A 26,049-nucleotide genomic window follows, 5' to 3' on the forward strand; every position below is an offset into this window, starting at 1 on the left:
CAAAGGAAGGGGAACTTTTTGTACAAACAGGCTATATTTATCATTGGACATTGTTAGGGTTTCATGTTTATTGTCACTGCTCAGGGGTTGTTCCTGCCACTTGTCTGGGAATTATCAAACCCTACATGCAAAGTATTACCAAGCCTATTGAGCTATCTTTCTGGACTCATACTTTTTTTGGCAGCGGATGTGGGGAGGGTTTTGGGGCACACCTGCCCATGGTTAGGGATTACTTTCAGTTCTGATTATGAGAGAGGTCAGCCTATTCAAGACTGTACTTGAAAATTAGATCTTTAGACTGGGAAATAGTTCAAAGGATTAGAGAACACTTGCTTTGCAGGTGGGAGACCCCAGTTTGGTACTTATTAATGCATGGTACAGAACACTGCTGAAAGTGACCCCCAAGTGTCGAGCCCAGAGTAGTCACCGAGCACCCCTGGCTGTGGTCCCAAAACCAGAAATAAAGTAGATATTAGCCAAGTCTAAATTTTGAAATTATTTGAATCCCTGCACCTTCCCCCTTAATTTTAAAACATTAACCATGAGAGTTTTTAACATAACATATTTCAAATGTGATACGAATATAAATGACTCAATTTAAAAGCCAGGAGGATTGAATGGCCCTAACTGCCACATTATGTCAGCACTTCAGTTAATACCCAGATGTTCATCAGTAACACAGAAACCTGTCTTGTTTTTGTTTTACATTGATTTTTTTTTTTTTTTTTTTTTTTTTTTTTTGCTATTTGGGTCACACCTGGCGATGCACAGGGACTACTTCTGGCTCTGCATTCAGGAATTACCCTTGGCGGTGCTCAGGGGACCTTACGGGATGCTGGGAATCGAACCCAGATCGGCTGCGTACAAGGCAAACACCCTACGTGCTGTGCTATCGCTCCAGCCCCTACATTGATTTTTTTATAGCTTAGGGAACATGGTTAAAATCATATTAACATTTATGATTTTGGTGAACAAATTTACTAGACCTTCACCACCACAAAGTGCCCAAGGCCCTCCAAACAGTACAATTGTGTCACTTCTGGTCCACTTCTTCCAACACTTCCTCCCCCCATCTCTCAAATAACCATAAATATAACCATTTATCCCACCCTTAGTAACCTCAGTTTTGCATTCAAAGGACTAGATGAACCTCGTATTTTTGTTTTTATTTGGGGGCAATATCCAGTCATGCTCAGGGGTTATTCCTGTCTCTGCACTGAGGAATTGCTTCTGTTAGTGTCAGTGCTCAGGGAACCTTATGGGATACTGAGCATCAAACCCGGGTTGGCTGAATGCAGGGCAAGTGTCCTATCCACTGTACTATCACTTCAGCTCCTGATCCCCATGTTTTAATGTGCTTCAGAAAATGCTGGAGTTTTATTGTAGTTATCCTGTGTTATTCTAATAATTGTGATTTTTATAATACTTTTTTTTCCCTATTTGGGTCATATCCAGTGATACTCAGGGGTTATTCCTGACTCTGCACTCAAGAATTACTCCTCACAGTGCTCGGGGGACCATATGGGATGCTAGGACTCGAACCCGGGTTGACTGCATGCAAGGCAAATGCCCTATCCGTTGTACTATCGCTCCAGCCCCTACAATACTTTTTAATGTCACTATGATAGCACAGCGGTAGGGCATTTGCCTTGCACGTGGCCGACCTGGGTTCAATTCCTCTGCCCCTCTCGGAGAGCCCGGCAAGCTACCAAGAGTATCTTGCCCTCACAGCAAAGCCTGGCAAGCTACCCATGACGTATTCAATATGTCAAACATAGTAACAAGTCTCACAATGGAGACATTACTGAACCCGCTTGAGCAAATCGATGAACGACAGGAGGACAGTGACAGTGACAGTGACATATTTAGTTTATAAATTTTCACTAATTGCAGGTGCTATTACTAGTGTTGGAAAATTTGTCTCAATTTAGTAACATGATAAATAGATTATATATGATAAACTGCTCAACAGAAGTAAAATAACTGCCGGGAGCTTTTGAAGTTGGTAACTTAAGGGAAAAGAGTCATTTGTAAAATACTAAAAATAATACTGAGAAAAATGAAAAGCATCAGTAAAATCAAAAGAATCTATTTTGGTAATTATTGTTCTCTGAAAAGAATACATTTTCCCACACTTAATTTTCATGATTTAGGGAAAATGTCTTGAATTTGAATCCTGCTTGTTTACATAATATACGGGCATTATGGGGCCACATTACAGTGTAGCCTGTAATCAAAATACCTTCCTGTTTAGGGAGTGGGAAGTTGGGGGGCAGGGAGCATGAAACATTTTGAGTTAGGATAGATCTGAGGAAGTGTGAACTGTTAGTAGATAACAGTATTTGAGGACATAGAAATGGGAGTGGGTAGGTGAGTTTCAGTGAGCAAGAGAAGGCACAAGAGGAGGAAAATTGGTTTTAACAAATCTGTTTTGTCAACAAAAGGAAAAACAAGCACTGAAGAAATTAGATAATGTCCGAAAGGATCATGAAAACAGATTAGAAGCTCTTCAGCAGGCACAGGTATTTTGTTTATACTTGGCTTTTTTTAGACACTTTTTAAAAATAATGTTAATTTTTAATGGCAGCATTAACTGACATTATGGAAATGTTTTCGGATTATTTCTTTAGGAAATAGACAAACTTAAAGGCGAGCTTATAGAAATGAACCTGGAGATAGTGGACAGAGCCATCCAGGTAGTTCGAAGTGCATTAGCCAACCAGATAGATTGGACAGAAATTGGGATCATTGTGAAAGATGCCCAAGCCCAAGGAGACCCCGTTGCAAATGCAATCAAAGAGTTAAAACTGCAAACAAATCATGTTACAATGCTGCTAAGGTAAGTTTAATTCTTGGTAAAGCAGTCCTTTATTTTGCTATTTGTTTACAGTATTCAGTAAAAAAAAATTATGTTTGGAAATTTAGCTTTGAAGATACAGAAATGAATTTGCTAAAATAATGCAACTATTCAGATTTCATACATTTATTTGTAGTATCAATGAAGGAAAAGATGATAATAAAGTGATGTCGTTGACATTAGTGAAATACTATTGAATATTTTTAATAGAAATCCGTACTTATTATCAGAGGAGGAAGATGACGATGTTGATGTTGACATCAGTGATGAGAAAAATGAAACTGAGCCACCGAAAGGAAAAAAGAAAAAGCAAAAGAATAAACAGCTACAGAAGCCTCAGAAAAATAGGCCATTACTTATTGATGTTGATCTCAGCTTGTCAGCATATGCCAATGCCAAAAAGTAAGTCTTAAATTTGAGCACAAATTTTGTTTTTTGGCCACACCCACTCCTGGCTCTGTGATGAGGAATTAAACCTGGTGGTGTTTGGGGGACCATACAGGATGCCAGAGATACACCCTACCCACCATACAATCTCTCTGACCCCATAACTTACTGATTTCTATCCTCCAGATTTGAGAATAAATTTTATGTAAGGTGTGGTCTATGGATATATTAACTGTGTTATTACAGATACAAAAAGATTATTTTGCCTGTGTTTAGTTTTGGATGAACATGCTCCTTAAAAAATCTTACTTTGTATATTATACAGCTTTTTCATACTTGACATACACATAATAGTTCTGTAATGCACAAATTTCAATATGAGAATCTTAAGATTAGAAATAATGGGCCTTGGCCCTAGCCCAAAGGACTAAGGCTCATGCCCAGCATGCACAGGATTCACTTACTGACCTCTAATGACATCTCAGGCACCACCAGGTACAGGCCACGGTGTCCATTTGCACCACTGACAAGGTTTCCCACACAAAACAGAACAAAATATTAACAGATAAGTGAAGAACAAAGGTTTTACTTAAAATTGATGATAAATATGTTTTTCTAGGTATTATGATCACAAGAGATATGCTGCTAAGAAAACACAAAAGACTGTTGAAGCTGCTGAGAAGGTACTTAATAGGTTTACAGTGTGTTTTTCTCGGCTTCAGTGGCCTTAATTATTTTTTGAATTAGATTTTCTTGGGGTAGCAGAGAGAGCTCATGTTGCGTATCACCTGGGCTCGTGTTGCATGCAGGAGGCCTCGGGAGCAGCGCAGGCACAGAGCCAGGATTACTCCCTGTGCACCGCAGAGGGTGTCCCAGAAAAACCAAGATTTTTTCATTTCAGAGAAGATAAACAAGATTTTATTTATTTCAAATAAGATTTTCTAATTCAAAAATTCTTATTGTTTTAAATGTGTTTATGTCTAGTACTTGTTTTCTTTCCCAGACCTGCTCTTCCCATCGTCCTCATTTCAGTAAATAGCATCTTTGTTTTCCTCTTTGCTTAGGTGAGGAATGTTGGAGTCATTTTCGACTCTTCTCTTAAACTATATCCAAACTGTCAGCAAATCCTTTTGGTTCTTCTTTTTGAGCATAATCAGAAACGCCACTTCTCAGCTCTCCAGGTTCTCCTCATCTGTGTTCACGTGACTAAATCAGTATTTCTTACTGGGATTCTCTGAGTCCCCATTCTCATGTACTGAAGTAGCAGAGTATTATTCACAGCAGCCGTAGTGATTGCTTTTAGTCAGAATTGGAAGTGATTTCTCTCTTAAAAAATGTATATTTTGTTTTCCATGTTACTCAAGACAAAGTCCTTCCTTTACCATACAGGATTCTACCTGCTCTGATTTTATTACTTGTTCGGCTCTTATTATACCTTCAGCTACTCTGTCATCTCAACTATTCTTATAATAGTAACCCATGCTGCCTTTCTCTGGGTCTTTTTACTTGCTGCTCTTTGTAGCACAGCGGGTAGGGCATTTACCTTGCACGTGGCTGACCCAGGATCGATTGCTCCGTCCCTCTCGGAGAGCCCGGCAATCTACTGAGAGTATCCTGCCTGCAGGGCAGAGCCTGGCAAGCTCCCTGTGGTATATTCCATATGCCAAAAACAGTAACAAGTTTCACAATGGAAACGTTACTGGTGCCCACTCAAGCAAATCGACGAACAACGAACGGGAGGACAGTGTTACAGTGCTCTTTGTACCAAGAATGCTTTTTTTTTTAATGTAGGAGTACTGCTATTTATTCGGCCACTGATTAGCTGATTGAATTGAGCATGAACTCCACCTTACTTTTTTTTTCATTCTTTATAATTTTATTTATTGAATCACCATGAGAGCAGTTACAAAGCTTTTAGGTCTAAGTCTCAGTCATACAATGAAACACCCGTACCTTCACCAGTTCCCATTCTCCACCCCCAACAACCCCAGTATATCCCCATTCCACATCCTCCCCCCTATCTGTGGGGCAGATGATTTCCACATTACTCTCTCCTACTTTGATCACATTCAATATTTTGATACCAGACCCACCATTATTATTTGAGATTTTACCCCAACACTCAGATCTGCTGAAAAGGCAACAGTAGACAATTTGTTTTCTATTGCTGGTTAAGAATAACATGATGTCGCATGGCTGCAGTAGTGGCTGCGCGGTTTTGAAATTCCAATATTTGTTAAAATATTGTTAACTTAAATCTGGAGGGATTTCTGCCAAAACCTGCTGGGTTCCGAGATTTGTTGCTGAGTCTCTGGGATCATGGCCATTAAGCAGCTTGATCAGGAGCCAGAAAGGCCGTTCGTGCGCGATTACTTGGAGTCTCGTTGGGACGGGTAGGAAAAGGCCGGCTCTACCACCATTCCGTGAGGCCCTGCATGTCTCGTCAGTGAGGGCCCAAACCTGCCTGGCCTCTGGAGGATGGTGGCCACCGAGCCGCCTAGGGGAAAGGAGGAGGGACAACACCCTTTCCCCCCAGGGGTGGCTCAGGGACAGTGACCTACCCTCCTGTGGGGTGTGGACGCATTTCTGCCAAAAGCCGCTAGATTTCGAGATTTGTTTCTGAGTCTCTTGGATCATGGCCGTTAAGCAGCTTGATTAGGAGCCAGAGAGGACGTTCATGGGTAATGACTTGGGGTCTCGTTGGGGTGGGGAGGAAAGGACCGGCTCCACCCCCATCCCGTGAGGCCCCGTGTGTCTCATCACTGTGGGCCCAAACCTGACTGTCTAATGGCCTCTGGCAGATGGCGGCCACCAAGCCGCCTGGGGGAGCAGGTGGAGGGACAACACCCTTTCCCCCCTGGGGTTGCTTGGTGACAGTAACCTACTATGGGGTCCGGACGCATTTTTGCCAAAAGCTGCTGGGTTTCGAGTTTTGTTTCTGAGTCTTTAGGATCATGGCTGTTAAGCAGCTTGATCAGGAGCCATAGAGGCTCTTCGTGGGCAGCAACGTGGGGTCTCGTTGGGGTGGGGAGGAAAGGGCCAACTCCACTCCCATCCCGTGAGGTCCCACGTGTCTCATCACTGCGGGCCCAGACTGTCTAGTGGCCTCTGGAGGATGGTGACCACTGGGCTGCCAGGGGGAACAGGCCAAGGCACGAAACCTATTCCCACCTGGGTTGGCCCAGCACTGGTAACCCACTGCAGGGACCAGACGCATTTCTTCCAAAAGCTGCTGGGTTTCAAGATTTGTTTCTGAGTCTCTAGGATCATGGCCATTAAGCAGCTTGATCAGGAGCCAGAAAGGCCGTTCGTGCGCGATTACTTGGAGTCTCGTTGGGACGGGGAGGACCAAGAATTCTCTTTCCTTGAAATTTCTTTGGTCTTGTCCTCACTTAGTTTACATGTCTGCTGAATCTTTACAGATCACTCTTTCAGAAAATATTAGCCCTCCGTAACTCTATTCTGATTTGTGTGTCTTCCTTAAAAACACTCTTCTCAACATATATTTCTCTCTTACCTCTTCAGGTCTATAAGTTGAATGAAAAATAGGATTTGTTGTTTATTGCTTTATTTCAGTCCCTAGAATATTTCCTGGAATGCTGTTTTATAAAATATTTGTTAAATGAATAACCCATATGATCTGATCTCTATCTCCCCCCTCCCTCACTTTTTCTCTCTCTATCCCTCTCTTTTTCCTTTTCTCTCTCGCTCTCTCTCCCTCTCTCTCCCCCATCCCCCCTATCTCTCTCTCCCTCCCTCTCTCTCTCTCTCTCGCTCTCTCTCGCTCTCTCTGTCTCTCTCTCTCCCCTGTCCCCTCTCTCTCACCTTGTTTTGTGACATTTTACCTTGTGATCAAAACCTTGGTAGTCAAGTTTGTTTTGTCTTTCTGCTTATACTGCTTTTTCCTGTTTGCCATTAATCCTTCACTCTTCAGCGTAATTAACATTTCCTCAGAGATCTTTATAATGTATACATTAGGTGCTCATGTTATACTTTCATAATGTCCTTAGAAGCATTTACCATGTTTATTTGAAAAGTTGTAAATTTTATATTTGTCTGCAATTTCATGGCAGACATGCATTATCTGGTAAATGAATGATATTCTTTTAAATTTTTAAGTCTTGATCAAATATTTCTATACAGTATATTTTTTACTTAATTGATCTTAATATTGAAGCTAAGTATTCTTGTTTTGATTTGGTTTGGTGCCACACTCAGCTGTGTTCAGGACTTATTCCTGGCTCTGTACCTGAGGATTGTTCCTAGTGGGGCTCAGGGGACCAGATGTGGAGCCAGGTATTAAACTTGGGTTAGGGGCTGGAGTGATAGAACAGTGGGTAGGGTGTTTGCCTTGTACACGGCTGACCCGGGCTCGATTCCCAGCATCCCATATAATTTACACCTCTCCCCCCTCCCCCCACGCACCGCCAGGAGTAGTACCTGAGTGCAGAGCCAGGAGTAACTCCTGTGCATCGCAGGGTATGACCAAAACAAAAAACAAACAAACAAACAAAAAACCAAGTCAGCTGCATTCAAGGCAAGGCAAGTGCCTTAACCACTGCACTATCTTGGGTCCCTGAAAGTAGAATATTTTTCATTACTTTGCATGTACATATGTTGTGTGTATGTGTGTAGATAGTGCTGTTTTGTGACATTTGTAAAATGTTACTGTCCTATTGGTGTTACTTCATTTAATTCTCAACATTATTATTATTATTATTGTTATTATTATTATTTTTAAATAGGCATTCAAGTCAGCAGAAAAGAAAACAAAGCAAACCTTAAAAGAGGTCCAAACAGTTACTTCTATTCAGAAAGCAAGAAAAGTGTATTGGTAAGTCTTCTACCTTCTCAGAATAGTGTTTGGGGAGAGGATGTTGACCCAGACAATGCTCAGAGGACCTGGGGATCCTCCAGAAGATATTTGGCCTGATAGTTCAATACCAGGGCCACCCTGACAGTGCCGAGAGGTGGTATGCAGAACCTGTAACCAGGGTTGGGGCCAGAGCCTCTGCTCATGCCAGACACACACTCCAGCCTTTGAGCTATCTCCTGTACCACTATGGGTTTTGCTTTTACTCAAAATTATCCACGTAAAACAAGCACTATACAAAGCCTATTATAGGGACCAGAGCAATATTATAGTGGTAGGGTGCTTTCTTTGCATGCCACCAACCTGGACTTTATCCTTGGCACCACATCTGGTCCTCCAGGATTGCCAGGAGTGTATCTGTGGCCCCAAAACAAAACCAAAACCAAAAAGAAAGTAGGTTTCTATTTTAGCTTTTGTATGTAGAAAGGAACACATCAAGCTCTAATGGTAATTAAAACTAAAAGAAAACAGAAATCTCTGTACAAAAAAAGATTTAAAATTGTCTAGATGGATTAATCAAAAAACGGATTCGGAAATAGTAAAAAAAAAATGTATGGAGAGACTGGAAAGAGAATTTAAGGTGCTTGCTTTGCATGTGAATGGCCTAGTTCATCACATATCACATGTCTCATCAGCACTACCAGGAATAACCCCCATGCAGAGAGCCAAGAGTAGCACCTGGGCACAGCCAGGTATGGTCAAACCTTCTCCCAACCAGAAAAGAAAATATGAAGGATGCTTAATCTATCATCATTAGCCAGAAGTTTTGTAAATTATAAATTAAATCATAAAATAATAAGAGAAGAAAGTTATTTCTCTTTTCCCCTAATTACAGAACAACTTTTCTAACAGTTCCCAAGGCCTAAGTAGTGCCCCTGTGAAAGAAAGCTAAACCATGTGACATTTTATGCATTTGCTCTTTGTATTCCATTACTTTAAGTTTCCTGAGGTTAACAAAGCTCAGAGAATATGTTTTTGAGCTCGGAGAGCTGCTTTGTATGTAGGTGGCTTGGGATTGATCCCTGGAACCTCATGGTCCCCTAGCACCACCAAGAGGACCTCCATTCAGGCTGGTAGAAGCCCCCAAGCACCGCTGAATTAAAATACTTCTAAAACATTTTTAAGGTTGTCCTAAAGTGGAGCCAGAGAGATGGTTCTGAGGGCAGGGTACTTGTCTTGCTTGCAGCTGACCTACATTTAATTCTACCCCCTCTTCACCCCTCACCTCCACACCCCCAAAAAAGATTATAAAATCATTCTGGGGCTGGAGAGATAGTACAGCGGGTAGGATGTTTGCCTTGCACGCAGCCGACCCGGGTTCGATTCCCAGCATCCCATATGGTCCCCTGAGCACTGCCAGGAGTAACTCCTGAGTGCAGAGCCAGGAGTAACCCCTGTGCATCGCCAGGTGTGACCCGAAAAGCAAAAAAAAAAAAAAATCATCCTGGAGTTCCGGGGTGCCAGAGATAGTGTAGGCTTTAAGGCATTTGCATGGGCTGGCCCCAGTTTGGTTCTCAGCACCACATTTGGACCTCTGAGCACCAATGAGTGTGATCCAAAAACAAACAAAATTATCCTAGGGCAACTTGCTTTACATGAACTTGATCCCTTGAAAAAAACAATAAACCATGAAATTGTCTTAAATTTCGCATGTAGGACATCTTCTCATTTTGTCCTGTTTGTTGAAACATTGCACATTCAGTTAGAAAGGTAAAGAAATGTTAACTTTTTTTCTTTTAATTTGTTAGGTTTGAAAAATTTCTGTGGTTCATTAGCTCAGAGAACTATCTAATTATAGGTGGACGAGATCAGCAACAGAATGAAATGATTGTGAAAAGATACTTGACACCAGGTAGGCAAGATTAAAATTCTACAGAATTTTTTCAAGAAAATGAATTTGTTTTCAAATTATATGTAGATATGTAGATTTTTACCTAATATTCCTTTGATAGATTAAATTGGTAGAGAGAGTTTGATACCTGTTGGTTTAGAGTTCATAAATAAGCATATTGACACTTAAGCCTCATTTTAAGTCAGTATTAAAAGTAATAATATGGAACTAATCTGCATTATTGCACTGTCAATTTTCTATTATGTTGACAGAGTAGCTTTTAATCCTCCAAAGTTATAGTAGCTAAAATTTCTTCAAGCCTATTTTCAAACCTAATTTTCATGGAGCTACTGTGTAATTTTCAGTACTAAAGCTTGTAATCATTTTATTAAAATTTAGAAATAGAACTTAAAGTATTACTTATTCTCTTTAAGGGGACATTTATGTACATGCTGATCTTCATGGAGCTACTAGCTGTGTAATTAAGAATCCAACAGGTAATAATTTTTCCATTACTCAGAATTGTAATTACTTTCAAGTTTTTAAAATATTTCTAGTATGACTATAAAAGTTACTAGATGAAAAGATCCTTTAATGACTATTGATAAATTCATCAATAAAGTATAAAATTGATAAACAAGGATTAAAAAAATCTTTGAATACATGAAACAGAATCTGATAGAATGTAGGGGAGAAATAGTCAATTCAACAAGACTTCAATATTCAGCTCTTTTTTTTTTTTTTTCAATTTTTTTGCTTTTTGGGTCACACCTGGCTCTGCACTCAGGAATTACTCCTGGTGGTACTTGGGGGACCATATGGAATGCTGGGAATCGAACCTGGGTTGGCTGTGTGCAAGGCAAACGCCCTACCCGCTGTGCTATCGTTCCATCCCCTCTTTTATGTTTAAAATAATATGATTGTATATGTTTTAGGGATATAATTCCATACTTCTTCAAGATAACATATGTTAACTGTTCCACAACCAAAGTCCCGAAGTCCCTTCACTACAACCCACATGACTGTCCCGCTGCTTTGATTCTCTATATCCCACATAGGAATGAGATGATTTGGTATTTGTGTTTTTCCTTCTTACTGACTTCACTTAACATGACCCCCTCCAGTTATTCCAAAAGCAGGTTTTATTTGTTTTACTACTGAGTGTAGTATTTCATTTTGTTTTATATATATATATATGTATATATATGCATAAAACCTATACATACATATTCTATATTTCCTTTATCCATCAATCTGTTGTTGGGTACTTAATTTGTTTACATATCTTGGTTAAAGGTAAATAGTGCTGCAGTCAACAAGGTACTATGTACAACAATACATGAATAAATTGGATAACTTAAATGTAATGGGCAAATTCCTTAAAAGATATAAACTACCAGCACTGAATTGATAAAATAAAAAAATACAACATGCCTTTAATAAGAGACAAAAATAGATTTCTCTTTTGGTTTTGTTATTTTTGTGGGCTTTTTTTATCATAAAGAAATGGGGGTAGAGAACGATATTACAGGGGTGAAGGCACTTGCCTTGCACACAGCTGGCCCTAGCAAATGCTGACACCGCCACCAGGAATAAACCAAGAGCATCAACAGGTGTAGCCAAGTACCCACCCTCTTTCCCATATCACAAAATCTTAGGCTCAAGCGGCTCCACTGTTGAATTTTGGTTTCTGGGGACTTTTCTCCTGGCTCTTTGCTCAGGGAATCCCTTCTGGCTGAACGGGGTGGGGGGGTGGGGTGGAGATGAAGGGGGACACATACATACACACACACACAGTTGTGGGTATTAACTGGTGCCAACCACTTGAAAGGCCAGTGCCGTAATCCCTATACCATCTAGCCCTCTACTAATTTGTTTTTGTCTTATTGTTGGTTTGCTTTTGTGGGCCACTCCTGGCAGTGCTCATGGCTTACTCCTGGCTCTATGCTCAGGGATCTCTCTTGGAGGCTTGGGGTTCCACATGGCATGCTAGTGATTGAACTCTGGTCAGCAAACGAATAGTTCTACCTGCTGTACAATCTCCAGGCCCCTAATTTGTTTGTTTTTGTTTTGAGACCACACACAGCGAACAGTGCTCAGGGTTTACTCCAAATGTGTTAGAGTTTAATCCTGGCTCTGCTCTCTGCTCTCTGGAATCACTCCTGGGAGGCTTGGGGGACTGTATGGGGTACTGGGGACTGAACCCAGGCTGGCGTGTGCAGGGCAAGCACCATAGCCACTGTACTCTCACTCTGACCTCTCTACTAATTTTTTTAAAAGAAAATAAAACACCAGCCTTTTACATAGTCTTTTAAAAAATAGAAAAGATAGGATTTCTAATTCAGCAACATATTATATTTATTAGACACCATGACTAAGTATCCGGGCTGGAGTGATAGCACAGCGGTAGGGCGTTTGCCTTGCGTGCAGCCAGCCCCTCTTGGAGAGCCTGGGAAGCTACTGAGAGTATCTCGCCCGCACGGCAAAGCCTGGCAAGCCACCCGTGATGTATTCGATATGCCAAACACAGTAACAACAAGTCTCAAAATGGAGACGTTACTGGGCCCACTCGAGCAAAATTGATGAACGGGAGGACAGTGTGACAAGTGTGTGACTAAATATGATTTATCCCAGGAATGCAAGGTCAGTTTAATATAAGAAAATTAATCTGTGAAGGTGTGCCTTTGTTTTGATTTTTCTCTTCTCTTTCTCTGTTCTTGAATCATCCCATATTTTAGAAAGAGTATCCACCCCTCAATAACATTATTTTACTTCACAAAAAAAAAGAAAGAAAAAAATGTCTTTGGCAAAAATTAACAGAAAAATTAATTAACAAAGACAGTTAACACCCATTTGTAACAGAAACATTCAACAAATAGGTAGAATGGAACTTTTATTTAGTAAAGAACATCTATGAAAAACCCAAAACTAACAATCATATATAGTGATAAAAGCCCAAGAGCTGTCCATCTAAGATTACAAACAAGAAAACATGTTTGTTCTTGCCGATTCTGTATAATTTTGTATGGAGCGTGTGGACATTGAGCACTAAGAAGAAATTAAAAATGTATATATTGCTAAAAAAAGAAAATTGTCTCAGAGCTGGAGATAAGGTGCTTACCTTGAACGTAGCTGACCTTGGCTCAATCCCTGGCACTTGCTGTGGTCCCCAAGCACTGCTGGAGTCACCCCTGAGCACTTCTGATATGGCCCAGAAACAGAAATAAAAGTACTGTTTATCTCTTTTTTGCATTATAACATAATCTTTGTTATGTTGCAAACTGAAGTAGAATACAGCACATTGTATTCTAAGGGATTTAACCAAAACGTAACAGTTAATAAACAAGTTAAGCAATATCCAGGATACAAGATCAGTATATGAAAGCTAGTTGTGTGTGTACATATATATATATACTTTTTTTTTCTTTTTGGGTCACACCCAGCGATGCACAGGGGCTACTCCTGGCTCATGCACTCAGGAATTACTCCTGGCCGTGCTCAGGGGACCATATGGGATGCTGGTAATCGAACCCGGGGCAGGCCGTGTGTAAGGCAAACGCCCTACCCGCTGTGCTATCACTCCAGCCCCTATATATATATATATATATATGTATATATATATATATATTTAGTTACTGTTTTGGGGCCACACCTAGCAGTGCTCAGGGCTTACTCCTGGCTCTGCATGCAGGTGCTGGCTGCATGCAAGACAACAAGACAACCACCCTACCCCCTGTACATCACTCGGACCCCACTAGTTTTCTGTACATTAACAATGAACATTAGCAAAAGGAAATTAATATGAGCTGAGGATGTGGTTCAAATGATAAAGTACATGCCAGACTGTGAGCTCAATCTCCAGCACCTTATGACTTTCTGCCACTGCAGGAAGTGGTCCTTGTCTCTGAGTATCAGCGGGAATAGCTCCTAAAAATAAATTACAGATAAACGGAAATTAATAATGCAAATCTATAGGGTATTTTGTATTTTGGTTTTTGTTTTTGTCTTGAGGCTATACCCAGCTGACAGATTTATCGTATTAAAAGAAAATAACCAAACTAAAAAAACATTGTAAAAAGGTATATATTTTTTAATTTTTTAATTTTAATGAAAGGAAAGCTTCCATCTATTGTTCTGATGGGAGTGCTCTCTGCATTAACCAAGAGATTTGATACGGTTCCTCTAAAATTTCAGCTGCTTTTTGTTTATTTATTTTGCAGAAATGGACAGGTTGATCCTAAGTATATGAAAATTCAAGAACCTTGATTACCCACATCATTTTTGAGAATGAGTAACAAAACTGTGGGACTCGTATTTCTGATTTCAAAACATCCCACTAGGTTCAGGGATCACTGCTGCTGGGGCTTGGGGGACTATCTGGGATGCTGGTGATGGAACCAGGGTTGGCCACATGCAAGGCAAGTGCTTTATCTGCTCTGGCTCCAGCCTCAAACATTAAATAGATTTTTCTAAATTGTCTTTTCTGGAATAAAGTTAGAATTATTTATGTGAGAGAGGATATTTGTTTTGTTTTGTATTTTGTTTTGTTTTTAAATACACTGAGACCTTCTAAAAACCTGCCATGCAAGAGTTAGAGAGGTAGTTCAAGAGGTAAGGTGTTTGCCTTGCACACAAGCTGAACGTGGTTTGAATTGTCAGCACCCCATATGCTCCTATGGGCATCGCCAGAAATGATGCCTGAGTGTAGTACCCACATTAAGCCCTGAGCTCCTCCTGGATATGGTTCAAAAACCATAAACAAAAGCCTGCCATGTAAATATAATAAAAAGTCACTTTGGGGCCAGAGAGATGGTGCAATGGGTAGGGCGTTTGACTTGTACACCACCAGTCCAGGTTTGATCCCCGGCATCCCTGTTGGTCCTGAGCACAGAGCCAAGAATAATTCCTGAGCATCACTAGGTGTCGTCCAAAACCAAAATAAATTAAAATACTGACTTAATAATACCAAAATAAAACTGTGATACTTTAAGCTCTAAGACCCTATCGTGCTGCCTGTGATTTTTGTATCTTGCTTTATAGAAAGTTGTCCTTCAAGTATTGTATTGTTCCAGGAGAACCGATTCCCCCTCGGACCTTAACTGAAGCTGGCACGATGGCACTTTGCTACAGCGCTGCTTGGGATGCGCGGGTTATTACTAGTGCTTGGTGGGTGTACCATCATCAGGTAATAAGCCATGTGTATTTTTCCTCTTAGTTAAGAGCTACTGTGCACCAAATACTGAGGTATAGAAGTGAACAGAGTAGCTACCTTGACAGAGCTGTTTTGGTGGTGGAGAAAAAGATAAATATAATGTCTGTCAAGACACCAGATTCTTTTTAATTGATTATCTAATTTCCCCTTCCCTTTGTTGTTGTGATGGGGTCACGTTTGCTTGGTTGCGTGCCCACATCCTTGTACTTGCTGGGGATCATGCACTTTGTTCCAGGACTTAGAAATCACAAATGGCAGTGATGCTGGGATCACACTTACATGTGCCAGGGACTGAACTGTGCTGTGCCATTGAGCTGTTTGGGCGACCCTGTTGGTTCTTGGTTTGGTTTGGGGCCACACCTGGCAGTGCTCAGGGCTTTCTCTCCTGGCTCTGCACTCAGGGCTTACTTACTCTTGGAAGCTCTGGGGACCATATGGGGTGTGGGGATTGAACTCAGGTTGTTCTCATGCAAGGCAAGTGCCCTACCCACTATACTACACCCCCCTCCCCCACCCACCCCCAGTTCTCTTTTTAAGCAGAAAATCATTTTGAATAAAGTATTAGGAAAGACCTGGGGGGAAGATAAGATTCAAGCAGAGACTAGATGAAGAGTGATTTGTGCAGCTCTGGTTATGAATGGAACACTGGCATAACAGGGCTTTTCTTCTGTTCATCTTTATTGGTGTTTCCTGAACTCTATTCTTTTAATATAGTAGGCATACCCAGTATTTTTCAGTCCTTACTATCATTTTTGCTCTTTCATTCAATAACACGTCATTTCATATTGTTTTATTATGCTATTAAAAAAATCTACTTTTGTATTTAGTTCCTAAAAGGTATTTTCACTCCAAAAAGTTATCTCATGAAAGGAATTTACTTAACATAATTAAATAATAAATTATTAAATAAATTAAAGCTTTATTTTTGTTTGGGGGCCACATCAGGAAGTGTTCAAAGCTTACTCCTTGCTCTGTGCTCAGGAGAACCATATGTGATATTGGGGATCAATCAGGTATGGTCCATATGCAAGGCAAGCACACCTTAACCCCGGAACTACTTCTGGCCCTAATAGTTTTATTTTGGTAAATAGACCTTTACAATAACCTTACTGAGGCATCCTTAATTTTTCTTTTATGTTTTATACGTGGAAAAAATACGTAGGCAGTTCTTGCTCTATGGTAACTGAAAATTATTTATGGGTACATCCTTTATCATGTCTTTGTTAGTGCCAAAGGCATTTCTTTTTGAAAAGATATTTTTCACTTTGATTTTTATTTTGGGGCCACACCTTATGGTGATCAGAGCTTACTCCTGGTTCTATACTCAGGTATCACTCCTAGCAGGCTCTGGGGATCATATGGGGTGCTGTTGATTGAACCCAGGTCCGATGTTTGCAAGTGCCTTACTTGCAATGCTATCTCTCCAGCCCAATCGATAGTTTTGTTGATAATTGTTGCTAAGTCTCAGAACATATTTCCATTTTCCTGACTATGACTTTCTCAACTGGAAATAAAAACAGATTCTTAAGGCCAGAGTATAATGTATTATTGTATTTCTCAGGTATCTAAAACAGCACCAACTGGAGAATATTTGACAACAGGAAGCTTCATGATAAGAGGTAATGATTTGGCGAAGGACTATGGAGATGTGTTTGGGATTGATATACTAAGTATTTTCAGACCAGATTTTTATGTTTTCAATCAGGAAGTCAATTAAGAAGAAAATTTTTGATTTGGTGTGGCCAATTTAGTATTTGTGATATCCTATATATATTTGTATTGGTGATTTATAATTTTACATGGTTTACTATTATAAGATTAAGAAAATATCATGTGGGTTTGGGTCTGGGAGATTGCTGAAGTGGCAGAACATATGCCCAGCATGTGTTTGATCTCTGCCACATGACTCCCATGAGCAATGTCAGGTATGATCTTAGTGGCCAGACCCAAGCACTGAACTTTTAGGCCTATACTGTAAAGTCAAGGATTAGAGTTGCCTATTTAAAAAAAAATGTTTTAAGGGAAGGTCTAGGAATATATATGAATATAGCTCAAAGCACTGGAACTCATGCCTTGCACGCATGAGGCCCTAAATTCAATCCCCATAACTACGTGGCTCACCAGAGTACATCTAATAGTAGTCCTTAGGCTCTTGAGCAGGTTGGGGTACCTTCATCATGTGCTCCCCCAAAAAAAGAAATTGTAAACTTTTTTCCTAAAAACAAATTAATCAGGGTCTGACTAACCCAAAAGATAGGAACTAGCAATCAGATATATTTCTTTCTTAATGACCAAATTCTATAAATAGGAAATGTCCTTCAGGACAGAGAAAAGATAAGCATAAAATTGAAAAATGGATTTTTAAAACATTTGTGTGTGTTATCTTTTTGTAGGAAAAAAGAATTTCCTTCCTCCTTCGTATCTGATGATGGGATTCAGCTTCCTTTTTAAGGTACTCTTTAGCATCTTTGTCACTTTGTTTTCTAATTTTTATTGATCTTATCTATTGATGTCTTTCTTCCACCAATGAAAATTTTTCTTCTACAGGTAGATGAATCCTGTGTTTGGAGGCATCGGGGTGAACGAAAAGTCAGATTACAGGATGAAGACACGGAGACACTAGCAAGTTGCACGAGTGAACTCATATCAGAAGAAATGGAACAACTAGGTAATAAAGTAGCTTGTAATGTTACTGTTGTCTAGTTTTTCTTCTAGAATATACACACACATATAATATATTTTAAGTATAACAATTTTATTTAGAAATTTTGAGTAAGGGGGGTAGAGAGAGAGAGAGAAAAACGCACTTGAGAGAGAACTGGGGTTTCTTCAAAGAGGAAAGAGAGCCCCAGTATACATCCCAGTATTTAAGTATGAAAGAATGAGAGTATACATCTCAAGAGGGGAAATGCAGGGGCTGGAGCAATAGCACAGCGGGTAGGGCATTTGCCTTGCACGCAGCCCACCCGGGTTTGATTCCCAGCATCCCATATGGTCTCCTGAGCACCGCCAGGAGTGATTCCTGAGTGCGAAGCCTGGGGTAACTCCTGAGCATCACCGGGTAAGACCCAAAAAAGCAAAAAAAAAAAGAAGAGGGGAGATGCAGGCAACACATGGGCTCGGGCAGCATATGCTTCTAAAATCTTTTTTTTTTAAATTGAAATGAATACTAAGTATTCATTTCGATGAATTTTATTTTTGCTTATGTTAAAGGCCCTCCCGTTGATAAAGTTTTGTTTTATTTTATTTTATTTTTTTTTTCTTTTTGGGTTACACCTGGCAGTGCTCAGGAGTTACTCCTGGCTCTGCACTCAGGAATTACTGCTGGGGGTGCTCAGGGGACCATATGGGATGCTAGGAATCAAATCTGGGTTGGCTGTGTGCAAGGCAAACACCCTACCTGCTGTACTATAGCTCCAGCCCCAAATATACTTTCTATAGTGGAGTTATAAAGTAATTGAATTTATATTACATGTTGGACTGTATGTTTGTTTGCAGAGTAAACCCTTGGTATTTGGGGCCAGAGAGATAGCTCAATGGGATTGAGCACATGCTTTATAGGCAGAAAGCTTGGGTAAGATTTGGCATAGCTTGGCTCTCCCAGCACTGCCAGGATTGATTCTCCAAGCACAGAGCTACAACAGTAACCCCAGCACCACTGAGGGGAGCCCACAATAAAACAACCCCCCTCAGTATTTAATGCATAGTTTATTAATGTATCAAAAATAGACTCAGGTATATAGGAATGAGCATTTACTTATTGGGTTCAAAAATCAGAAGGGATTCAGAATTGAGCTTATGACAAGTAAAATTTTTCATAAGAGAATTGAGCTTAATTTAATAATATATTGGCTTTTAGTAGAGAGTAACTTTATTGGAATAAATTTACCGACCTAAACTGGGAGAGGTAGGCACACTTAAAATTATTTTCATTCTTTCTCCTAGAGTTAATATTATATTGTTTCATTTACACTTGTTATGGCATAGTAACACAATATAGTCATTTGTTTACATTAGATTTTACCAAATTCCCACTAATATCCTAGTCAGATGGGTAGTAACATTTCATTTCCAAGTGAGGCAGCTAGACTGTATTGTTTTTACTAGACAGTGCTCCTTTTGCAAAACTGTGTGCCACTTGCTGTTTAATGTCTAATACTGAAAATACATTATGATGTTTTCATTCTCATCTACAACTTATAGTAAAAGGTAAAGGTAAAAAAAGGTAAAGGCCCTCCCGTTGATCGTCGATTTGCTCGAGCGGGCCCAGTAACGTCTCCGTTGGAGACTTTGTTGTTACTGTGTCTGGCATATCGAATACTCTCGGTAGCTTGCCGGGCTCTCGGAGAGGGGCGGAGGAATCAAACTCGGGTCGGCCATGTTGGCCGCTTGTAAGGCGAACGCCCTACCCGCTGTGCTATCCCTCCAGCCCACCCAGGGACGGAGGTGCACATAGTAAAAGGTAGAATATTTTATAGGGCTACTTCAGATATTCCCCTTTTTGCAAATACCTAACAAAGACAAGTTGCAGTTTTTACTGTAGAAATGGGTGTAACAGTCATTTCTAGCAATCAGATTTATTGACTGTGCCAAAAAATGTCCCAGAAATTAAGCTTGGAGATTTCTTTGAGTTCATTTATTCCAACTAATTCATGATATAGATTATCTGGGTTTTTTTGCCCAAGTGAGACTCTTGGGGGATAATCAGGAATTTTTTGGATAATCTTTTAGGGAAATAGAATATTTTTTATGAGGTTTTTCAAGGGAATCATCTAGTTTTGTTGTGGTGGGTTCTTTCTGACTTTCTTTTCTGTCATTTCTATAGATGGAGGTGACAGTAGCAGTGAAGAAGAGAAAGAGGAACTGCATGACACTTCTGTAGAAGTACTTGCAACTCAGGTTGACCAAGAGAATAATACTGTTCAGAGTGGTGGAGATGAGCTAAATGAAGAATTGATTCAGGAAGAAAGCTCTGAAGATGAAGGGGAATCTGATGAGGTGGTAAAAGATCAGGAAACTATTGGTGAAACAAAGGATGAAGAAGAAGAGATCGTAAATTATCCCGATACTACGATTGACTTGTCTCACCTTCAGTCCCAAAGGTAATTAAAAAACCCGTAAGTCTAAGGGCAGGAGTGCGGCTCAGCAGTGGGTGACCTGCCATTCACGCATGAAGCCCTTCCTGGGTTCGAGCCCCAGCACTGCACACAACAAAGGAAATTTGTCATAAACTAGGAATAAGTCCTTACAGAGATAAAACCTGGATTGACATCAGAACTTTTATGCTTCATTATCCTATGGTCTTACTATCTTCACTATTCAATTAAAGGGTAACTTCCCAGGATTCAGGATAGGAAAATACAACAAATATTTTTAAAGTGGTAAACTATGTCATTGTACAAACAAGTAAATGATTATAAATGCTTTATATGGGAAATTCATTAAAAAGGGAAAAGTAAGGAGTTTTAAAATTTAAATTGTAATTATTTATATATTAAGCATTTGGGCTATACCTGTTGGTACTTGAGCTACTTGGTGCTTGGGGATACTATGCACCTGGGCCTCCTCCACATGAAAAGCATGTACTGCTCTCTCAAGATGAGGTGGTTTCTTTTAATATTCTGGGCTGCAGGTTTTTTCTCTAACACTACAGAGAGGAAGGACTAGGTGTCTGCCTTATTTTGTTTTGGTTTTGGGCTATACCGTGCAGTGTTCAGAGATTACTCCTGGTGGGGCTTAGGGGACCATATCGAGTACCAGAGATGGAAGCCAGGTCAGCCACATGCAAAGCAAATGCCCTAAATGCTGTACTATCTCTCTAGCTACTTTTTTCTTTTCTTTTTGAGTCACACCTGGCGCCCATCCCTTCACCAGTGTTCATTTCCCAACACCAGTGTCTCCCCTTTACCTCCCAGTACCCTTCCCCACTACCCTCAGCCCCGCCTTCATTTATGGCAGATACTTCCCCCCCTTCTCTTTCTCTCTCTCTCTCTCACTTGCTTGCTCTCTTGCTCTCTCTAGCTCTCTTGCTCCCTCCCCCCTCACTCTCCTTCCCCCTCCCCCTTCCTCTCACTCTCCTTCTGGACATTATGGTTTGTAATATAGGTACTGAGGTTATCATCTATCCCTTTACCTACTTTGAGCATTCAGAGTGATCATTTCCAACTATCATACGTCATTGCTCCTTTATCTTTAATATCTTACTGATCACCTGGTAAGTAAAGTGATAGTTTAAAAAGTATAATCACTGGAGAGTTTAAAATGACTTAGGGTGGGGCTGGAGAGATAGCACAGCAGGTAGGGCGTTTGCCTTGCACGCAGCCAACCTAGGTTCAGTTCCCAGCATCCCATATGGTCCCTTGAGCACCGCCAGGAGTAACTCCTGAGTGCAGAGCCAGGAGTAACCCCCGCGCATCGCCAGGTGTGACCCAAAAAGAAAAAAAAAAAGAAATAAAATGACTTAGGAGGGCCAGAGAGCCAGAACAGTGAGTAAGGTGCTTGCCTTGCACTTGGCCAACCTGGTTTTGATACCAGGTTGATACTTATGGTCCCCCAAATACCAGGAGTAATACTGAATTCAGAGCCAAGAGTTACCCCTGAGCATTTCCAGATGTGGCCCAAACACCCCTGCTAAAAAAAAATTCATTGTTTGTCTTGGTTAAAATGGAAAGATACCCTTTTCATGGGATTTTGCAACTAGCAGTGCTTGGTACATAATCAGTACCCTGCCTGCCTCAGTATATAAAAGTATGGGGAGATGTGAATTGTTTTCTAATTTTACCAAACTGAAAATCTATAGAGTATCCAATAATGATGGCATGAGAATGTTTTGAGACTTTGTAATTGAACTTTTTTTTTTTTTTTTGCTATTTTGGGGGTTACACCCAGCGCTGCTCAGGGGTTCCTCCTGGCTCTACACTCAGGAGTTACTTAAGGGACCATATGGGATGCCAGGGATTGAACCCAGGTCTGGCTGTGTGCAAGGCAAACACCTTATCCACTGTATTATCACTCTGGCTCCAGTAATTGAACTTTTTGCAAGCTCATCAACTACTTTGTCTTAATAGGTCCCTCCAGAAATTTGCTTCAAAAGAAGAATCTTCTAATATGGTAAGCTGCTTTTAAAGTTTAGTAATAAACATCAAGTCCTTGGTGAGAGGGTAATTTTCTTTTTAATTTTACTTTTTGAAAAATAGCACTGTAGCACTCTCCTCCCGTTGTTCATTGATTTGCTTGAGCGGGCACCAGTAACGTCTCCATTGTGAGACTTGTTACTATTTTTTTGGCATATCGAATACACCACGGGGAGCTTGCCAGACTCTGCCATGCAGGTGGGATACTCTCAGTATCTTGCCGGGCTCTCTGAGAGGGATGAAGAAATTGAACCCGGGTCAGCCGCGTGCAAGGCGAACGCCCTACCCGCTATGCTATTGCTCCAGCCCCACGATTGAAAAATTAATAGTGATATTATTTGTCTTGTTTCAATTTTATAGAGTGACAGTAAATTACAGAGCCGGAGACATTTGTCAGCCAAGGAAAGAAGGTAAATATACTTGTGTTAATTGAAAAGCATGCATTTTTTTGGTTATTGATAATTCAGTTATTACAGAGTGCTGGGCTGTTTTAAAGAACCCCCTAATCAAAGGCTATTGTTTAAAACGTTTTTAATATTCTTGTTTAGAGTAAGTCTTCTTTAAAACATTTTTAATATTCAGTGCTAATAATTTCATCAATTTTAGGGCCCTAATCTGCTACAGTGAACTAGGTCTAGTGACGTGAGAAAGAACTTTAATGTACAAATAAAGTTAATACATGAATATGTACAAATAACTATGCTGGTTCTAGGGATTTTTCAACTAGCAGTGCTTGGTACATAATCAGTACCCTGCCTGCCTCAGTATATAAAAGTATGGGGAGATGTGACAGGTATAAGCAGGAATTCTTGAAGTTACTAGGAACATTATGTAGAGAAAACATGGTTGTCATTTTTTTTTCTTTCTAAATAGCAGGTCTTGGACAAAGAGAAAGTAAGGTTGCAGTGGAGAACAACTACTGTAGTTGTTGTTCTGTAGACAAAGACCAAGATTAGTGAAGTACCGGAAAGAGGCCTTGGGCTGCAGCGGCTAATCTCATTTGAGAGATATAATTATTAAATTACAGAGAACTCTGAGTACTTGGCATTGTGCGGCTACTAGTTTTTGAGTCCTTGATATAGGAAATAGCCCAAAGTCTGCAAATAGTATTTTAAAGTTCCAAAGTAACTCAGGAGTAAGAAATTGCTACAAGTTCCAGGTATTTTGGAAAATATCACCAGTAATACACCTTGAAAATAAATTACTACTTATGTAAGAGATTCCAAGGAGAAATAACATGAACAAAGAGGAACAGGGATTTCGATAATAACATGCTTAAGTGCTTTGTGGAAAGGATAAATAGATGGGGTGAATGAAGCAGAAAATTCATATTTGTGGGCTGACAGATAATAAGACTGGAAAAGTGAATTTTGACCAAAAGTATAAAACTTAGAATAGCAAACTAAGTATTTTGGACTTTGGCTACAAATAATGTGAGGATGACTTTGGAAGATTTTTGAGTATGAATGTGAATGAGGAGCTGGAGTGATAGTTTAGTGGGTGGAGTGTTTGCATGCAGCCAACCCAGATTCAAATCCCTAGCATCCCACATATCCCCTGAGCACCGCTAGGTGTGTAGCAAAGACAAAAAACAAAGTTTACATAGAACAGGTTATGGGAGAAAAATAGGACAGAGTATGGTAGAAGTGATGAGGACTGGACCAGAATATTGGCATTCGGTATAGAAATTATACATGAAAAATATCACAGTAATAGTATTCCCCCTCCCTCTTTGATATTTTTAAATTTCATACATTTATTCAGCCACTGAACAAACGTTTTATTTTTTAATACTTTTTTATTAATGAATCACCATGGGGAAGAATTACCGACTTACAAACTTCTATGCTTGCATTTCAGTCATACAATGATTGAGTGCCCATTCTCCACCACCAGTGATCCCAGTATTCCTCCCACCACCCCACCTCATTTCCCTCCTCCCTACCTCCCCTCGCCTCTGTGGCAGGGCATCCCCTTTTGCTCTCTTCTCCTTTTGGGTGTTGTGGTTTGCAGTAGAGGTATTAAGTGGCTATCATGTTCGGTCTATGATCTACTTTCAGCACGCTCATCTCCCGTCGTTAGCGGGCCTTCCTAACACCCTCTCTATCTAAGCTGCCTTTTTCCCTGAAGCATGTGAGGCCAGCTTCCAAGCCATGAGGCAATCCTCCTGGTATTTATCTCATCAACACTTTATTTTATGTTTTTATTTATGTTTTGGGGGGCCACACTTGGCTCTGCTCAGGAATCACTCCTGGCTAAGTGCTGGGAATCAAATCCAGGTTGGCTGCATGCATGGCAAGCACCTACCCCCGGTAGTATCTCTTGCCTCTCAACAAAAATTTTAATTGAGTAAGGTTTTCTAATACCATTCTCATATAAAAACTACAAATCCCAGTATCTGATCATCAAGGTATTTGGGAACTGGATGTGTCTCAGCTGTCCCAGTGAGTTGTATTTCTTTGTATACTGCAGTTTGATTTTTTTTTTTTTTTTTTTTTGCTTTTTGGGTCACACCTGGCGATGCACACAGGGGTTACTCCTGGCTCTGCACTCAGGAATCACTCCTGGCGGTGCTCAGGGGATCATATGGAATGCTGGGGATCGAACCTGGGTCGGCCGCGTGCAAGGCAAATACCCTACCCGCTATGCTATCACTCCAGCCCTGCAGTTTGATTTTTGAGTTAAACAGAAGCCATGAATTTTATTTGCTTTTCATTGTTGTTCTGTTTTGGGGTCACATTTTGCAAAGCTCAGGGCTCGCAGAGCAATTCCTGGCTCTGCACCCAGGAATTGTTCCTGGCAGTGCTCAGAGGACCATATGGGAAGTCAGGGATAAAACCTGTGTCTGCTGCATGCAAGGCAAATGCCATACCCTCTGTACCATCACTGTGGCCCCAGAAGCCATGTTTTAACCCTAAAAATTACTTTCCCCAAGTAATTTTTTATGGCAGTGAAAGTTTGAAGTTCTAGGAATTAAATGTTTCATTTCTGTTTAGGGAAATGAAGAAGAAAAAGCTTCCAAATGATTCTGTGGACTTAGAAGTGATAGAAGGAAAAGACAAAGAGAAAGAAAACACTCTACATGTTGAAACTCAGCAGAACATAAGCAAAAATGTTCCAGCCTTACAGCCAGTGAAGCGAGGACAAAAGGTAGTAAAACTTTAAAAGGTCAGCTGTTAGCTGTGAGACTCCTCTTAAAGTTTAAAACAAGATGCAGGCAAAAAAAATCTTATGTTCCTTACTCTGAAAATTAATTGAAAAGATAGTGTTTATGAAATATAAAAATCAGTTATATATTCCTTTAAAATAATCTGGTGCCCACTCGAGTAAACTGATGAACAACGGGAGGACAGTGCTACAATGCAATGATGCTTATGATATGATTTTGGCAGAATTAAAGTATCTTTTCTTTACAAACATTTGTTGATATTTTATTGCTGAGTTAATCAATGAAAATCTTAATTTTGTAGAGTAAAATGAAAAAAATGAAGGAGAAATATAAGGACCAAGATGAAGAAGACCGAGAACTTATCATGAAATTGCTTGGGGTAAGTAATACCTAAAATTTGCTTTTAGAGGCATATCCAGACCATTGCTTATCACAGTCCAGACATTTAGAGACCCCTCTTTCGGTGAGGACTCCCAAGCAGTGACCAGTGGGGCCACTTTCAACAGTACTCAGTCAACTGGGCTGGAAGATCATTGTGACAGCCCAAGAATGTAGTGATGCTTGGTTCCTATGGACCTCCACAGTTA

At 40.3% G+C, this 26,049-nt stretch overlaps 1 protein-coding gene across 1 annotated transcript in view; it reads left to right on the forward strand.

Moving 5' to 3' along the window:
- NEMF (nuclear export mediator factor) overlaps positions 1-26,049 on the forward strand; it is a 49,148-nt gene that overhangs the window by 16,416 nt on the left and 6,683 nt on the right. The window contains exons 12-27 of the mRNA XM_056133281.1: positions 2,445-2,522; positions 2,631-2,839; positions 3,068-3,259; positions 3,864-3,927; positions 7,990-8,078; positions 9,866-9,969; positions 10,383-10,445; positions 15,021-15,133; positions 16,722-16,779; positions 17,554-17,612; positions 17,708-17,828; positions 19,986-20,262; positions 22,228-22,270; positions 22,654-22,703; positions 25,290-25,443; positions 25,764-25,841. Of these exons, the coding sequence (XP_055989256.1) occupies positions 2,445-2,522; positions 2,631-2,839; positions 3,068-3,259; positions 3,864-3,927; positions 7,990-8,078; positions 9,866-9,969; positions 10,383-10,445; positions 15,021-15,133; positions 16,722-16,779; positions 17,554-17,612; positions 17,708-17,828; positions 19,986-20,262; positions 22,228-22,270; positions 22,654-22,703; positions 25,290-25,443; positions 25,764-25,841 (1,752 nt within the window). The remainder of the gene's footprint in view (positions 1-2,444; positions 2,523-2,630; positions 2,840-3,067; positions 3,260-3,863; positions 3,928-7,989; positions 8,079-9,865; positions 9,970-10,382; positions 10,446-15,020; positions 15,134-16,721; positions 16,780-17,553; positions 17,613-17,707; positions 17,829-19,985; positions 20,263-22,227; positions 22,271-22,653; positions 22,704-25,289; positions 25,444-25,763; positions 25,842-26,049) is intronic.

The sequence above is a fragment of the Sorex fumeus genome, unplaced genomic scaffold, assembly GCF_029834395.1.
Source record: "Sorex fumeus unplaced genomic scaffold, SorFum_2.1 ptg000098l, whole genome shotgun sequence".
Taxonomy (NCBI): Eukaryota; Metazoa; Chordata; class Mammalia; order Eulipotyphla; family Soricidae; genus Sorex; species Sorex fumeus.